Below are 18,560 nucleotides of genomic sequence, written 5' to 3'. Positions count from 1 at the left end.
GTGAATACAATGGTGAATTAAATGGCGAATAAATTAATTAATTAATTAATTAATCACACCGTTTTTAGTTAGGTAAATTAAAGAATCCATATAAATATCTGACTCTAAAACTAAAAAGGCATGTGGACAGCAAATTAGCCAAAAGAAAAGCGAATAATCATAATGTTAATAGGTTTAGAGCCAGACCTTCGGTCTGAAGAATTATACCCTCTTTGTAAAGCCAAACAGTAGTTTCGGATACAAAGCGAAATAAGCGTAAAAGTTGGTTCTCCCAAAACGGTACACCTTGCAGGACTAAACTGAGTCGAGTTTGGCTCGTCCGAGCCCGAATAAGGACATTAAAGTCGAATAAAGCAAATTTAACTTCAAATCAACCGCAACCTTCAACACGGCCACGGTATGGTCAGCCGGAACCGGTCAGCCGGGAAGATATTAACACGGCATGGGAGGGACCGAGCTGCAGCAGACCGATGGTGGCCCGCAAAATGGATTACTAATCCTGCGGGACGAATCCATCAATCACCTCGAACGGACCTCGTCCGTCTTGCCGATGGGTTAATGGTCTTTCTCGCTGCCGGATCGGATTGGAAGCACCCTCGAACCGAACACCTCGAGCACGAATCGAAAACCGCTCCTCCGGGTGCCGTGCGAAGCCGTATCCTGCGAGCCGCCGAAACAAAGGACGAAACCCCCGGGAGGAAACCTTTGCTCGGTAATTCAAGACGCCCGGTTGCCGTTTGCGTCTCCGGCGATTTGCTTCAACCTTACCCGCCGGACCGGGGAGAGGGTGGGAAAGGTGGTGTTTGGCAATATGCGGCGGCCCACATTCCACGAACCACATTCGCTCCTCCGGCACAACACATATCATCAAACCGAAAATGTATAATAATCCTAAGCGCGATGATGGACACCGGACCGCACCGCACCACACAAAAAAAAAGGCCAGACCCGCTGTCAAATGATACTCTACTGGAGCGCCCAGGTCCATTCCGCGAAGTGGCCACCACCACCACCGCCGCCGCCGACGGTCCCTCAACCCTGGACGCCATCTGCGCGCGCCGAAAGTGCGAAAAGTTGTCGTTGTCTGCGCGATCGATTTAGTGCCGCAGCTCCCGTCACCCGGGCACGTCGCGTAGAACCGTAATTTGAAAAAAGCCCCCGAGCCTCTCGAGGAACCTCCTCCCGACACCCCCGGGGGTGGGGACGGGCGTGCGCGCGCCGGCGCGCGTCCGCTTGACTCCGCTCGAGTTTTTCTGCCAGTTTTGCAATTTGCGAATTTAACGATCCCGAGACGCAGACTTTCAAGGTTTCGGACCAGACCGGCCCGAGCGAGAGAGAGAGAGCGCATCCTTTGTCTTCAGTCCGCCGGATGCGGGCGCTTTCCAGAAGTGGTGCAGCCACACCAACGGCGGCTGAAGCTGTGCCGATGGCTCCTTCTGCTGCTGCTGCAACATCTGCAAGGCGCGAGAAGGAACCGTTTTTTTCTCTTTTTGGGGCGGTGCATTTCCGATCTCACGACCTCACCGGGGAGGGATGATTGTTGGTCGAGCGCCATCTCCGATTTTGGGCTCCACGGTCCATTTTTCGGTTCGCTCCGGAAAGGATTTCGGAGTCCGTTTCCCGGAACCGGGAGAAGCGAAAATTGGATTTCGTTACGGAAAGGTGGTACACCTTTAGGGGTGGGTCATCGACACTTGACTACGAAGCGCAAGGAACCGAAGATCAGCTTATGATCTTAACGCAACCGTCATTTTCTCATCATCATAGACTTCGTAGAACTAGCAGAATATCTTTAGAAGAACTTTTGGGATTGGTCTTGGGAACCGAAAGCCTTTAAAGACGAACTGTTTTATAGGTCTCCAGCAGAGCCTTCCGAAGAAGCAGGTCCCTTTTGGACCGGTCCCGCCAGCGATCTAGCCCCAAGGTGTTCCACCTTCGCCCCGTTTGGACAAAAGGCCTCAGGAGCTGCACAATGAGCACAAAATGGGAAACAAGTCAATGAGGCAATCCTTCGCCAAACCGAAAAGAAACTAATTGGGATGTGAAGCAAGATCTTACTTTGGCCCTTTTTTGTTTAGCTCAGATTGCAAGTGTTTTGAAAATGCGAACCGATTTGCCGGACCAAACCAGAGCACAAGGAGTAGCACATTTAGCGTGGAACCTGTCGCACAGGGTGCCGAACGCCGGAGCATAACTAATACACACGCGCGGGAACAGGGTCCATAGACTGCTCCGGGGATGCTTGCCCCGGAGAGGATTTATTGGTCTAATTAGGGCTTGCGATATTTATGGCCACCCAGAATATCGGTAGAGTGCAGGATCACAAAAACCGGCGACCGAGGACCGAGAGCCTTCCGGGCTCAGCAGGTACGATGCCCCTAAAAGCCCTGGGCCGTGAAAACGGCGTAGCGAGCGGCGAAACCCGGAGCTTCCAAGGATCAAGAGTGCGCAACCCGGGTAGGTCCCCGGGCCCAGCGTTTGCCGCAAAAGGACGCAAAGGAAGGACAAGCGAAGAAGCAAGATGACCGGCAGAAACCGAACGCCGACGAAAGATGCTGTTTGGGGTTTTTTCCACGGTGACCTGTCGTGCTGGATGGCCCGGTTTATGGAAAATGCGGAAAGGATCATATTTCCTGGCTGGCTGGCTGGCCTTTTCGGATGGCCTGACCCCGACCAGGGCCGGCGAGAAACGTGTGTGCGTGCGTGTGAGGAGCACTCACAGTGAGCCATGTTTTATTTAAAATGCTCAAACACTACCAGGAAGGTTCGGGTCTAAGGATGAAGGACGGCTTTCAAGTTCGGCCGGGCGGGCCGAAAAAACACATGGCCTAACGGACACGGGACACCGATACGAGCGAAGCGACGTTTGTAGCACCCAAAACAATGCCGAAAGATACCAACCGGCCTGGAATACTTATTCCCCGGGCGTTTGAGGCCTCGCTACTGACGTCACACACGCACACTGGAGGCTTTTGCTTTTGACAAGCTGTGGCAGGATAATGTGTAGCTATCGAATACGCAAAATGGGTTCCGCTCCGCCTGCATTCGATCGGGTTGTAATTCGCAATGAATAAATGATGGTCCCGGGAACCCGGGAACGTGAACGGATATGCTTCGAAACACCCCGACCGACAGTCGAAGCGTCCTTTTTTCGGAAAACCTTGCGGAAATCCTGATTCCTAACCCCGGAAGGGATGGATTAAGGCGCCGCACACCGAGACGATTAAACACCGTTCATTGTGCCCTTTTTTGCGAACTTCCTCGAGCAACACACCTTTTGTGGTGCAAATCACGGTGCTCCTCGAACCACCATTGCCCATTTGAAAGTTAAATTAAAGTGATGCCAACCTAAGAAAAAGTGGGATCATTTATGATAATCATTGCGATTAAAGTAATAGGGGAGAGCAAGAACCTGACGTTCGACAATAGAATTCTTTTTATTCGGAAAACACGGAGAGAGGATTTAATTTCCCTTGCTCATGGGCTGAGAAGCACAAAGAGGTCGGAATCATATCCCAATTCTGGAGAAAGGGAATGTTGCTGATATCCTTCTGGAATCTATTCACTTCGCAGGACTTATTCACCTCGTTGAAACCTTGATCCTCTTGATCCTCTCGTAGAAATCTTGATCCAGTTGTCCACAAATCTGAACCAGTTGGCAACCGTTCGAAGTGTTTCGACCGAAATGGTCAAACTTCAATCCAATCAAGAAGGAGCCATCCTGTAACAGAGTGGCCTCGCACGTTTAGCTTGTCGAGAGCCACCGGACCAAAAAGTTCCGGGGCCCGTCCGAGAAGATGATTCAAACCTTGTTCGACACGCATGTAACGATCCATGATGAAATAACGAGCGGTTCCCCGGTCAGCGTCAGCGGTCTCTCTCTGGACGGGTGTTTATCGAGAGCCTTGTTGGGAAACCTTGGTCATAAACCAATCGATGGGCCTCACTCGCGCAGCCCGAGTGTTTAGAATCCCAAAAATCCAATCTTTCACCAAACAGCGACCGTAAAGTTTGTGATAAAATAGCACCAGGTAGAGCTTCGCCTCAACACGGCATAGTAGGGGCCCCATAGTTCGGTTTTCTGCATAACCCACATTTCTCGCTCGCTCTTATCACGTTTTCGGCCACTAATGTTGACCCAACACGTTCTGGCGTTCTGGGCTAGACGTGTGTACATTGGCCCACGGCCAGCAACACGATTTTTATCGGAAAGCCACCGACAACAGCCCTGGACGGTTGGACGCGACCCGTGGTCTTCGTCAGCTCTTATCTTTCTCCAACTACGAACGTCGACATCGACCGCCGGACCGGAAGACAAATTAAAAATTCCAATGCCGCCTGTCCGGCAACGCAATGCCGGAGAGATCCCGTCACGGTACGCGAAGCGTTCTATTTCTGGTTTTTTTCCCTTTCTTTTGGCGAATTTTTTTTGCAAAGTTCCGGGAACCGAAATCCGGGGACAGATTAGGGGCGGCATTTTTGGCACACAATCCGCCTAATGTTTGGCCGCCGAACGTCGAAAATCCTAATCCGAAACCTAGATACTTCGTACCCCCCGGGGTTCGGTCATGATCCTTTCGGGCGTGCAGGTTGTCGGTGTCGGTGCCGAAAGATGCTCAAACGCAAGGCTCCGGACGGTGGTCCTTAGTCCCGTAGCAAAGCCGTAACATAAGCCACCGCCGGACACGTTTGCGCCCAAGCGCAGGTAGCAACGGCAGCAACGTGACCGAACCGAACGAAGGAAATTCCGATCGCAAAGGATCACCACCGGCACCAGTGTTTCGGGGGGTGTTCTTTGTGGCCACGGCGGCCATTGCACTCCCACACACCACGGCAAGATTTTATCCTTGCGTGGCGGCGACGGTGCGCGCATTCCATCTTCTGGAGCGCGATTTGATTCACAGACTCTTGGCCGGCGAATTCCGCGGCCAAGCACTGCGCAAAAAACCGGTTCTCCACCCCGGTGCCCGCAACCCTCACCACGCGGGGAGGATTCACCGGGCGGGAGCGCCCGGGTAGCAAAATATCAATAAATGCCCGCACGCCGCGTGTGGTTTTCGTTTTGTTGCTCGCGGCGTGTCGGCGGCGGCGTGTGTTGTTGCTTCGCGTTCTTTTCCCGTTTTCTTGCCGCCGCCGCCCGACGGATGCCCGACGACGTCGTCTTCACGACACTGTCTCGACGGTGGCGGCAACGGCGATCGTTCCCGCCTGGAGCCCGCACGCGGACTTGGGGTCCACCGGTCGCCGTTCTTGGGTTCGGGTTCCGGGCGAATCCTTCGCCGGTGGTGGATGGCCCCCGGGGGCGGCAAACTAACGAACCGACGACGACCAGCGTGCCCCCCCATCCACCCCATCTCGGTCTCGGTAGAACGGGGTCGGATGGGGTTTAGAACGAACGGACTGCAGCGTGCGCCGGCACAGTGCAGTGCCAATTTTCGCGTCACCGTCGAGCGGATTAAACTTTAATTCCAACTTCTTTAAATAATTGATTCAAATCGAATACTTTTCATACTCTTCCGCATTTTAAAAAAGATGTCAAGGTATTCCATGCTAACCCAAACAAGGTCTAAGGGACATTTAAATCATAATTTTAAATGTGAAACTCAATAAGATCACCTTTTTAACGATGATTCACTTCAATTTTGAAATGGAGTAAAAATCTCTATCTAACTCGTAGGTATGGTCACTAAAAATCTGTCATTGTCAAAATAAAATGAATCATGACCACCATTTTGTAACGAATAACAGAAGAACATAAACCTCTGCCATTTTCGATCATTCTGAATGGCAAAATTCGAATTGGGTCAAAATTCGCCTGAATGGCGGCAATCCGCCGTCCACCGATGCCGAATCTCGTGTGCGCTCGTTATGTTCCCCTGTCACGTTTTCCAAGCTCACCCACCCTCAAGCACCAGTTACCAAAATTGGCCACCGACTGTTGGCCCCGCCGCGAACGAGCGCGAAGAGTTCGAAAGTGCAGAATGCAAAATGCAGAAATGCAGCAAACTGCAGCGCGCAAAATCTGCTCCATCTTCGCCCCCCGGGGGAACTGAGTGCTGGGCTGGGCGGGCTGGAGCAGGGTTCTAAGTTCTGCCTCTGCCGGTCATTCCCCGCTCGTTCGACCGCCCGCCCGCCCACCGATGATCTAGAGGTTCTCTCCCGGGTGCCGCCGCCGCACGATCGGTCGTCGGCACACCGTCCTCTGTGGGGACGTTGCACTTGCACGCCGCCCCGATGCTGCCTGGGGAGCCCTCGGGGGGCCCTGTGGCCTGTGCCGCTGTCGTTGGTGGTGTTTTGCTGCTGCTTTTACTACTTAACATTTCGCCCGGAGCCGCACCCCCCGCGCCCGGACACACACGCGCGCGCGGCTCAGGCTGGCGGCCGAGAGAGGTGCCATTTCGACAACGACCGCGACGACGACCACGACGACGACGGCGAGCAGAGCAAGATGATCGTAACACACCCCTCCCCGGCCCAGCCGCGCGAATGTTGTGCATATTTGGCCGCAGAAAAACGGCGAGCGGCGCACATTAATCTTTCAGCGCGAGGCAGAGAGCTTGGTCGCTTCTTGGAAGTGCGTCGTCTTCTTTCGGGGAAGCGGTTTTTTTTTGGCGTCCGAAGGAGCCGCACACGCTCGGGCGGCCGGACGGACGGACGGACGGATGGGGGCCGCAAAATGGTTGACGGGCCACTTCCGTTGATTAGCGCAGTGTAGTTGTGCCCTGTTCCCAGGCCGCCGCCGCCGCCGTTTACGAGTTTTGCTTTAGATTTTTACTGCCACTCTTCGGCCCCGGCGGATGACCTCACAGACGGAGAGCGGGACAATCAGTTTGGCCCAGGGCGCTGCCGAGATGACGAACGGTTCGCATCAGCAGCAAAGGACCTCGCCAGAATGGTGATAAATGTGTCCAATGTGGCATGAAATCGGATAAGTTTCCATCGCCTTCGCCGCCGTCGAAGGCTTCGAAGGCTACGGGGCTAACGTGCGCGCCCGATGGGTAACCGATACGTCTTGGCGGATACTACATCATCACTGCATCGTAATTGACATGGCCCATCGATAGGGGTGCTCGCCCGGGTGCAAGGCGGTGGCTTCCGTGCGTGACAATCTTGACGGGGCCGGGATTAAAATTTACGATCCACGCCTCGCCGGAAGCCGGGGGTGGCGAAAAGGGCGACGTTTGCAAACGATTCTGAAACATGCTTTACGTGTTTTTTTTTGTTTTTACCAAGCCATAGGAGTGCACTTCTGGAGCGAACTCTTATTTTTAGGTTTAATAAATCGAACGAAAGATGACGGAAAGACTCGAAGTGCACTTTATAGATGCGCTGATGGAACGTGAAGATTTGGTTGTTTATTAGAACTGAATCTAAGCTTCTATTTCAGTTCACATTTGAATAAAAAGAATGATTGTCTAAAGATCATAAGGTCACCTCAAATTGGGATAGGTATTTCAGAACAAAAAAATGATCCAAATGTTATTGAATCGGACATTAGAGTATTTTCACTCTGAAATCCTTTATTCTATGAGTTTCTGAGTTCTGAGAAGGGAGTTTCTTTCCCATATTTTAGTGGGTGTATTCGTACTGTACATTATTTGTAGATCAGTTAAGATTAATTGGTTTGTTGATTTATATTTTATGCTAAAATTTGAAGAACGCACGATGTTCCTTAAGTTGCAGCATATGTAGAGTTGGTGGTGCTATGGTTTGTTGCTACGGCAACCATATCCGAAACGAAAAAGATGCTAATTTTCCCAGAATTATGACATCCGCATTTTGGATGAAGAACACTTAAAGTTCTACGAGTAAACGGCGTCAGAAGCATCGAGGAAATCACATTTTCAGAACATTCGTAGATTGAAGTGAATCCAAATGAACCGTTTCTCGGTTCGAATGAAAACCCATCACTCATTTGCCAAATCGAAGCGGACGCCAGGTATCCTAGTGTTCAAACAGTGTAAAGTCCGATCAAATATGATGTAAAATTTTATTTAAAAGTTTCACCTCAACAATCACCAAAATTATACCAAACGTATTATAGGTTTTGATTATTTCAATAATTTCAAAACTCAAATAGAAATCTTAATTGGCGAACCTCTTCTTGACTTCCGTCATTTACACGGATTGCCTGGATGCTGTTTGTGACAGAAGACAACCTGCTAAATGGGCGACCAACTTCCGTTTGCCTCATTTACTGGATTAACGTCTGGGCTTTTCGTTAAAGCTTCTTGTTCATTTTTCTCCCAACACATAACATTAGCACAACCATTAACAAACGGCCCCGGTCTACGCGATGAACCCAAGGGCAATAACGGACCGAGCGTAAGCCAATGGCCATAATCCCTCCCCCAAACACAGGTGAAGTGTACATTTTAGTTCGTTCCAACAGAAACCGTAACCCCCGGAACGCACTTCGAACGTCGGCGCCGCCGTCTTCCGGAACTTTGTAAAAGATTTATAATTTTTTCACGACAAAAATCCAATCTCTAAAGCCGACAGAGGCGAGCCGAGGGCCGGTCTTTCGTGCCGAAAGGATCTTGATCTGCGGCACCATCCCAAAAGGTCCACACTTCCGGTTTCGCACTTCGGAGATTGTGAAGGCCCCTCGAATGAATGTATTTAAGGCGATTCGGGGTGACCTGTGGACACACACACAGGTGGTGGCAGATTGGTGGGGCGGTTGGCTGGCGATTATCGTGCGGCGTGTAAACGAAAGGACGATGCTCAGACACACACACACACACACTGGGGTGTAAGGATGTTTCCTCGGCGTGTCGTAAAAAGCAAAACAGCCCCACAGGACCACCGACCAGGTCGTAGGTCCGGAAGCCCACGCCATGCCCTCTCGACCACGACGCACCACAAAATGTATGTCCATCTTGTATCCCTCTCACTCACACACCCGGGTGGTGGTAGTTCCAACTTCCCGTCCGGGTGAGTCATGGCGGGTGGGTTTTAGCGGATTTTCCGGACGGCGGATGGGTCCACGCACTACGCGGTGAGGCAAATGTGTGGCGCTCGAAAGGACCCCCGTCGACCACCACCATCCCATCTGACCGCCCCCCGGGTCCGGGTTCGGGGGGCTTCGGTTTTCGTTCTTTCTTTTTTGATGAATGAAAACAACTCCGACTTCCGGTTCCGACGACGGAACGGCCGCCCCTCGTCAAATAGGGAAGCAATAGGCGACCGCCCGCTGTCACACACACAAACACAGGCACGCAGAGGGGGCGTACGACCGACGGAAGGAACAGGCGATATTAAATTTTGAGCCATTTCTCGAGTGGAGAGCATGGGGTGCTGCCCTTTTCTATGGGGTGGCCACAGAGAACGACGAGGGACCGACGTTGTCACACACACACACAAGGGGACGAACAGACAAACCCACCCCCGGTAATTCATCCCTTAGCCCCGGGTGTCCTCCTGTGAGCTGTTGGCGCCCGGATCGTCGTCCTCTCTCTCTCGCTGTGATGGTGGCCCAAAATTCTTCCCGCCCCAGGAAAACAAACCCAAAAACGTCCTTTTAGACCCGGGTGGGGAAGGGTGAAAGCGCAAAAGGTGAACAACCTTCGCGGCTGAGTATGGCAATTTCGATATTAAGGGGAACCGAACCGAAAACGGGGCGCGTGCCTTGGGCTGAAGGGCTCGGCTCGGTGTGGCTGCCTCGGAAGGACATTCAGCACTGCGTGTTGTGTTCTCTGTGTGTGTGTGACGGTCCCAATCACACCAATCTGAGTGCGGGGGTTGAATAAAATAAGCGAAACTGCGGACGTCGAAAACGCGCGAAGTCGGAATCGGGCCCCACCACGTCGGTTTGCGAAGTCCCTCTGTTGACTCTGCTGACTCGGAGGGGTCACATTTCCTGGAGGGTGAAATTCAACTGCCTAAGCAACCGCGCCCTCCTCGGACTGTGTGCCGGTGTGTGTTTGTGTGCGAGTCAGTGCCATCGGCAACGGTTGTTAATTACTGCGGAAAACGCCGCTGCTGTTTCGGGGGGAGGCTGTAGTTCTGGGCGGCAAAGTTATGAGTCTGCGATGTTGTTGCGAACATTATTTTGATGCCGGCCGCTACCGGGAACTCGTCTTTCGGTCTCTCGCCCCCCCAGAGCGGTTCTCTTCGAGGAGCAGATTTGGCTTTGAAGCGAAAGTTTCCATCATAAACTAACAACAAAATGGCGCAAGACCAAGGTGTGTGTGTGAGGAGGCAATTTATTCGACACCAAAGTCTAGAACTTATTACTTCGGCTTCAATGGGGATGACGTAGACAAATGGAGTCCCCGGTGGGTGTTGGTTTTACGCGAAAAGTGAAATCATAATAACTTTTCGCAAAACAACGAATCAGAAGAAAGTCGTGAACGGTCAAACAAGAAAGGAAAGGTTGCTAATTTGCATACCAGGACGAGTAAGAAACCTTGAACTGTACAAATCGAAGCATGGTGGGGAAAAAATGAAACAAAACCCAGCACAATAAACGTTGTGCAACGTGCTGTAAAACAGATTAGCGTATCCGACGTTTTGTTCGCCGCTCGTGTAATGGCGATGGTTAAAGCACATGTAAACTGGTTGGGTGTGTGTGTGAGCCGTGTACAAAACGCACATAAAAAACGATATATTTAATGTCGTAATAAACACAACAACACAACAACAGCAGACACAATGAGGGTGGATGCAAGAGGCAAAAAACAGGCTCGAAGGGAAATGCGTAAAATCATTGAAACATCGCCCCACGGCGCGCATGTTGCCGAGCGTGGGGCAGAGCGTGAATCAATAAGCGCTCGACGATCGTAAAGAGAGAAAAAATCATAAAGAAAAGCCGAGGTTCGACCACACGACTGATCTGCGGCTGGCTGGCAGCAAATCGTTCATTAATTTCAAGGACTTTTCCCGGGCCGGGAGGGCGGCCACTGCCAACCCATCCCGAACTGACCCAACCGACAGCCACGGGCCGTGTAATGGAAAGTGCTCCGGCAAGGGCAACTGTTGCCCGTTCCCGTCTCCGGGTGGGTGCATTTCTTTTACCGCTTCGCACGGCCCTTTCTAGGGTGTGCATCCCGCGCCGGGCCGGGTTTGCGCAACGGAGCGTACCCAATCGGATTCACCTTCACGGAAGACGACATCCTTTCGCTCCCACCGCTTCACGGCCACTGCTGAAGCCCACCACAAACTGGCCGTCGGTACCACTTTTGCATACATAATTTCGTCTCATAAAATGATGTGCAGCAAAAGCAAATGCAGAACGCAGCACCGACTCTGATCGGGGGATCGATAAATCCTTGGCGGAAGTGTGCGATGCGCAGCGATGCGGTACCGGTCGGTTGCCCTGCCAACGGGTAAAACACAGCCGTCGCCGTCGCCGCCATCGGAGACGAACCGGAAGTTCTAACCATTTTGCCGGCCGACGACGCCCAGCGTGGCGCGCGAGAGTGTCCGGGAGCTAGAGGTCCAAAAATAAAGCGAAGCAAATCAATCTGTGCGACGCAACGGGGCCGGGTTTAGCCGGTAAACCGGAGGTGGTCGGTTGCATACTTTCGTCGTGAGGAAAGGTGCATGCCGGTGAAATGCCGCCGGTGGTGCCAGTGACTCACCGCAGGCTGCGTGTCACAGGAATTTCCCATTCGGCGGAAGAGAAAGTTCGGGGGGCAAAACTATGATTCTGCCCAGGCCGAATGATTCAGAACGACGAACGGGGCTTTTGGGGTTCACTCATTCTCAGTATCGTCCGTTTGTATCAATAAGGCCTGTGATTAATATGCATAATTTTCATTATTTCTTAAACAGAATATTGGTGAATCTTTTGTTCTACAAAAGTTCTTGCTCTGAAGCTTGCTTTTGAATAATTTATCGAGAAAACTAAAACTCCTCAAGCTTATAAATTTCTTAAAAACGAAATCTTTCGTAGAGCTGAAAAAACATTATGAGGATTTTCCTAGAAACATCTTCGACGGAAATAGAAATAAAGTTTGACCATAAAATTCATCAGATTACCCGTACAAGAGTATATTATAACGACAAAATAGAAAAAAAAACACATATTGCAATTAGAGTACAATTTTCTAGACCGTAAAATGGCGCCCCAAACTTATTAATCCTTTCCCATCAGAATAGCGAATAACATTTCGAAAGCAATTCCCTCAACCAACACTTTCAAATGTGTCGGGCCAACTCCCCGGCCGGAGCCCGGGCCACTAACAACAGCCTAACCTACAAAACGGCCACAGCCCGGAGAGTGCTGAGGTTGCCGCCCGGCGGCCTTCGACGGAAGTCGACTGTCTACCGCCGTCGTCATCGTCGTCGTGTTGTCGGTTCCAGTTCAGCGCACGAACGGATGACGCTACACAAAATGTGCATCATGTGCATCACACCACCTACCACTCACACACACACGGCCGGCCCATCGCCTCAGAACGCCCGGACCACCCGGCGCACCCATTCGGTTCGTTCCGGTTCTCGTTACCAACGACGTCGCGCCGACGACAACGACGCAGACGACGGTGGAGTTCTTTCTTCAGCCTTTCGCCGCCGCCGTCTGGTGCACAATCGTTAGATGCACTTTTCATGTGACCACGCCACTGACCATCGATTGCCTGTAGGTTTCCGGACACAGAGAGGGACAAAGGAGTTTGATCAAATTAATGCTCTCGCAGGTGAGTGAGCCAGGACCGAGCGGTCGGTCGTGGTGTGGCGGATGAAACATAAAAAAGCCAGCCCCCAGAGCGCCGGTTCCCAGATTTTATGGTCCCACAGGCCACACGAGGAACAAAAAAAAACCGACGGGGAATTATGTGCATCGACCTCATCTCTCTCGGTCGGCGGGGGCTGTATCATCATTTCTGAGCGATGCGGAGCAAAAAAGGGCACAGCCGTGCGACCGCGTCTGGACCGCTGTGGCCTTCAGCTCGCCCATTGGCCACTGTTGTGTCCACCACCACCTCTCTCGTTTGGGTTGGCGATTGTTTTTTTTGCTCCCCTTTTTTGTTGCCACCGCCGATGATGATGATGGTGCGGAAATGCATTTCGCCGGGCAACGCGGCCCCCAGACGCTGTTTGTTGTTGGTGTGTGTTGGTGAGGCAGCAACAGTGAGCACAGACAAAACGCCGGCCATGCGCGCCTTGCACATGCGCGTCCTTGCACCGAACGGCGGCGGCGGCGTCGTCACCGCCGCCAGACAATCGCGGTCGGTTCGCGGGCGACACACATCAAACTTATGTCTGAAGAGAGAAACAGAGAGAGAGAGAGAGAGCCTGCAAAAACAGGAAAGGGAGCATCGCGGATGCACAGAGCTCGCTCTCTCGCTCTGTCTAGGCGGCTGTCTAGCCCGGAGTTCGAAGTAGCCGCCACCGCCCAACAACAGTCCGGGGAAGCCCCACGTTGAGGGTTAGGTGCCCGTTTTTTGGCGCGAACACTGGCCGAAGTGGGTTTCACTTTTTTCCTTCACTTTTAATCTCATTCCGACGTGAGAGAGCACTGCTCACACTTCACGGACTTAATCTTCGCCGGCGAGACGTGCTGCTGATACGCGGGCTGTTTAGTGTGTTAATGATGATGCGTTAAGTGTTTTTTTCTCGATGCCTTCGTCACTGAGTCTTGTTGAATGGCGACCAGGCGATAGACGAACGCACAGTATCGTTCTGCATTGAAGTAGGTTTTGCGTTCTTTTATTGTTTATCATTCGCGCACACGCGGATACTGGGCGGAGGTCCCGGTGGCGGCAGCAGCATGCCGCTGATTGGCGACGTTTATCACGTTTCGCGGGAGAATGATATTTTTATTAATATTCACGTCCCATATTCACAGCCGCCGGCGCTGACCAACGGTGCCGGCCTAACTGAGTATCGCTCGCGCTGCGTGACTTTGAGAAGAGGAGATTTAGCGCCAAACGCGACTCGATAGAAACATAGGATAGATAATGGAAATGTTGACAGAAAGGGATTGAAGTTGGCCGTCTACAAACAAGCATTTGAATTTAATAATAACAATGAACGAATGATACAAAAAATTGACGGCAAGAAAATATGAATTTCGCCACAATTTTGAATTCAACTGTAACAAGTGGAGATGAATTATGGATGGAAATTCCAACACAACGCTGAAGAGTATATGAAATATATGAATGTTGTAAAATTTTTAAAATTAATGTTTTGTTTAATTCTAAGGAAGCATATTCGATTAAAGGTGCTTTAAATTATGCTGAACAAAAAAAATCGTTAAATTCCATAAGCGAAGTTGCGCCACAAAAGCGAGCGTTGCATGACTTTCGTCGCATACTGTCGTTTTGACAGCACGTAAGTTTGTTTACAAAATGCGGGCTGCTTGGCAATGTTTCGAGCAGTACACAGCATGGTAGCGCGAATTCACGGCGAATGATAACAGAAAAACACGCCAAACATCAACAGGGCACTTACCTTAAAGTATCGCAAAAACCATTCCAGAAACTGGTCCGGTCGAGACACTTCCGCGGCCACCAGTTCCTTCAGTAGTTCCTCACTCATTTCGCCCCGTTCACTTCGGCCCCGAGCGTAAACACAGCAACACAACACCACAACACAACACGGCCGAACTGCTGGACAGAACTTCCCGCAGACGCACGCCGAATTCACGTGGGCCCGATACACTCACGGGTTCTTTTAGGCTTTCCGTCCGATTGCACTATCATTTACCGTTACGTTTATACCGATTGAGGTTCACCATTCGCGAAACAACTTCGAAACACCACAAACCACAACGAGATAAAACATTCCCGTGCACGACTGACAGCTGTCATTTTGCTAGAGCGCGCGCACTAGGGCTGTTCTCAAATCGAGCAGCTCGTTGTCGAGCAGTTGCCTAGTGGTCTCTTTTCGCTGTGGAAAGTCGACTGACAGAGTTCGAGTTTGTTGCAAAGCATTTCAAACTATTCGTTTTTATTGTATTTTATGATGTATTTTACTAAAAATACTGGACTCTGGTAGTTGATTCGTCACTAAAAACAAACATTCAATTATCATTATGCTGCTAGAAACGTACAAACACATAAATACGTTTATTATTAAAATCTTACATTACCAAAAAACCTGCCTAGCGATTGGAGACGGGGTGTGAGCAATGTTCACGGATGAAGAGCTTCTTCGATTCGACTCTTAGAGCGGTTGATCTTGGAGCGGTTGATCCTCACTCCAGTCTTGGACATTTCAGCCATTCATTGTAGGCAGTTCCGGTTCCGAAAGGGGAAGGTTCAAGAGCTCACGCCACTTTACGTTTACGTTTTCCAGGGGTCTGTTCTGGAGTATAAGCCGCGGAACATAATGTATGGTGGGGTTCTACGGCTGAGACTGCCAGTGTGGTTGCCAGTTCCTTACTACATAGTTTCTTACATGGGTACTTCAGGAAGTACGACATCTTGTTGTTTAGCGGGTATGCCCCTCTCGGGGCCTAGAAGGAATGCCCCACGCGAAACCGCAATACTTAGCAGTGCGTAAGGTCACATTTCCCTCCTCAAAAAATAAAACGAAAACATAAACCTGCACATAGAATGACTAGAACGTAATGATTTAATGTGTATTATGAGTATGAAAAATCGGTAAATGAAATCGAAATTTGGCACGTTCTGCTCACTGCAAGGACATCGTATTATCGGGCGCCCCTTTCCGACAGAGAAAGACGATCTCGACGTGATTATGCTTCTGCTTGCACATCACGATCATGGCCAGTGGTCGTATTAAGGACCCCAAATAGTAGCTCACGGTCAGCACGAGCCCAACCGTCGAGTTGAACAGTGGGTAGCGAGGCACAATGTGCGGTTCGGACAGTATCTCCAGCAGCAGCGATCCGTAGAGTCGCTGGAGACCGAAAACCACAAATGAGCCCGACTGAAACATGGACACCTTCAGGGCGAACGCCACGTTCTCGTCGAACTCGTCCGGCTGCGGGAAGTTCTTGCCGTTGTAGAACTTGACCACCAGCAGGACGCTCGTCAAGGCCAGCGCCACGGTGGGAATGATAATCCGGGTACCGATCACCAACAGGTTCACGTGGTTGCTGCCGGTGTGCATCAGAACGGTGCAGCTCCACGTTTCCGGTTCGCCACCCACGGCCGCGGTGCCAGCCACTACGTCCGAGAACAGAAACACGGGCAGCGACTCCGACACGGCTATGAACCACACGAGCAGAATCGGAAGCAGTGCCGAGATACGCGTCTTCCGGTACCGGTAGTCGATCGTGAGCGATCGCTTCTGCGACACGGTATCTGCCATCGCCACCTCGTAGCTGTTCTCGTCCGCCAGCGATTCGGCCACGCTTTCCGGTTCCGGCGTCACCATGGCTATGTCGACCGCCAGGTTGTAGGTGGCGATCGAGTGAAAATTAAGTGCCACGATAAAGTACACGATCGCTACGCTCGTGAACGATTCGAGGCCACCAAACAGTGTGCAATGGGTCGCCGGTAGGGTCCAGCTGCGCCCGGAGCGGTAGTGTAGCTCCCAGTTGCTGACCAGAAGCGTCACGACGTCCACGATCGCGATCTGCAGCAGAAAGTAGAAGGCCCCTGCAAATGGACGGCAAAGCTGAATCTAACGCCTCGCCGGTGGGTAATGTTGCACGAACTCACCACCCGCTCTGCTGCTCAGAATTCCCTTGATCAGCACCGCGTTTGAGATTATCCCGATCGCCACGACGATCACGTTGTAGGCGTAGAAGAGTGTCAGCTGGTGGGTCAGGCCAGCTTCCGGTGGCGTTCCGGGGTCCGGACGCGCTCGGTCTTCCTCCGCAAATCCGTACGTCGTCCCGTACACCTCGTTGCTGAGATAGTCCTCGATCGACTCGTAATCATCGTACGTCATTGTGGCGGCAGTTGACCTTGTGTGCCTTCGTGCTTTCTTCCTGACAACAAACCCAGCGATAAGATCATCAAACGGCCGGCTGCTCCGACTCTAACGGAAGGTCTGAACGGTGGCGCCTCTCGAGCGATACTGACTTTGGCGCGAAGCGTCGCTCCGCTGGAACGATGCTCAATCGCGTTATGTTCTTGGTCTAAGCACCGGCCGAAGAGAGGGAGAGAGAGCGAGAGACAGAGAGACAGAGAGAGAGAGATGGGCCTGCTGATCGTTGTCTTTCCACACAGAGCCTTTAGGAAGAAATATGGGTTCTGGGTTCTGGGTTCGGGTCCGCCCTCCTTAGCATACGCGGTGCGACGCTATGCTTCGCCTCAATTAACCATAAACATACATTTGTCACACATTTATTTATATCCCCACACCGGCGAGTGGGAGTGAACGAGCGGCGGGTGGGCGGTGTTTGGTTCTCGGGGTCGCCGCCTCGGGTTCCTTCCCCTCGGACCGCCGAGATGCGGTGCGCACGTGATAATCGGATGCGCAACATTAAAGCGCACTCTCCCTGCCGGTCTTCTGCCGTTGGCCACGGTGCCTTGTGAGAAACTATGCTCGCGAACGATCGAGCGTGTCACGCACGGTACGGCCCCAACCGGATGCAGTCGCGATCGCGAAGATGGCGCTCTCGCGCCGACGCTACGCTAATGGCCACTGTCGTATCTTCGGCGCGCGGGATCGCGCTAGCGAACAAAGGGAACAGTCACGGTGCCATCACGATGGCGAAAAAGAAACCCGCCACAGACTGCGACGGAAAGGAAACGGAAAGTGAAACACACAGAGAAAAAACAGCAATAATAACAACACAAACACCACGCCACGCGGGATGAGGAACAAATCATATTAAATATGTCTAAAGCGTGCGTTCCGCGCGATCCGCGACAATGGTTCGCGGGCGAACTGTAAGAGGATCAAGATCGCGGATTCCATTCTTCGCGCCGCCCGAACCCATCGCGCACGCACCGCGCTTCGGCTGCTCTGCAAACACTTTTGATTTCATGTCTTCCCACATAACGGGTAGTTGTTGACTTCTGCCGATCCTCAGACCGAGCGCCGAGTTGCATCCGCAGCCGTGGCGCTGCTGCAAAAAAACCCGCAAAAAGAGAACAAGAGATGGTGATGATTTAGCTGCGCGAGTCAATTTTATTGTGACCGATGGAGACTAAATTCTTGATGAAGTTTCTCCGTAGCCCGAGCGGTCTGGCGGGTTTGTCTCAGTTTCGTCATTCGATCAGTTTAAAAAACATTCAAATCGAGCACCAACTTTACACGAATGAGGGCAAAATGCAATTAATTTAGTATTTTGTCGATTGCTAGATTGCAATATGGCTTTGTTCTCGTGAAATTCAAACAAACCAAATGAATTGCTAATTTGAGTAATACAACAATTGGATTCATAATACTATTTATCGGGTTATTCTCTCAACATGTGTGTAATTATTTGTATTTGTATTTGTAGCAATAACTCTCTTCAATATATTTTTCATCCACGCAACACCCAAATCATGACAAAGTGTTCATATTTTTATCATATCATATTTTTTTATGTTTTCTTCAACTATTCACCATACAATTTAAAAATTTATTCAAACTAAAGAGAGCCCGCTGGCGCCACTGCGAATTTAGTGTGTCTTAATTCGCCGTATTCTCGATAGATAACGCAAGACCATTAGTCATCGGAACACGTGTTCCCCTTTCGG

The 18,560-nt window shown here is 51.3% G+C and overlaps 2 protein-coding genes across 2 annotated transcripts in view; both read right to left on the bottom strand.

Moving 5' to 3' along the window:
• The window catches only part of LOC128271050 (protein disks lost), an 82,038-nt gene extending 67,548 nt beyond the window's left edge, over positions 1-14,490 (bottom strand). Inside the window, exon 1 of the mRNA XM_053008483.1 lies at positions 14,404-14,490. Within this exon, the coding sequence (XP_052864443.1) occupies positions 14,404-14,490 (87 nt within the window). The remainder of the gene's footprint in view (positions 1-14,403) is intronic.
• Positions 14,491-15,560: 1,070 nt separating this feature from the next.
• On the bottom strand, positions 15,561-16,911 carry LOC128273548 (uncharacterized). The gene is made up of 2 exons (XM_053011540.1): positions 16,584-16,911; positions 15,561-16,520 (listed from the first exon to the last, which is right to left on the bottom strand). The coding sequence occupies exons 1-2, from the start codon at positions 16,813-16,815 to the stop codon at positions 15,589-15,591; spliced, it is 1,164 nt and encodes a 387-aa protein (XP_052867500.1). The 5' UTR covers positions 16,816-16,911; the 3' UTR covers positions 15,561-15,588.
• Positions 16,912-18,560: the final 1,649 nt, after the last annotated feature.

Source organism: Anopheles cruzii, chromosome 3, assembly GCF_943734635.1.
Source record: "Anopheles cruzii chromosome 3, idAnoCruzAS_RS32_06, whole genome shotgun sequence".
In the NCBI taxonomy this organism is placed as follows: Eukaryota; Metazoa; Arthropoda; class Insecta; order Diptera; family Culicidae; genus Anopheles; species Anopheles cruzii.
Note: the sequence above shows the minus strand (reverse complement) of the source record. Positions and strands in the feature narration are given on the sequence as shown.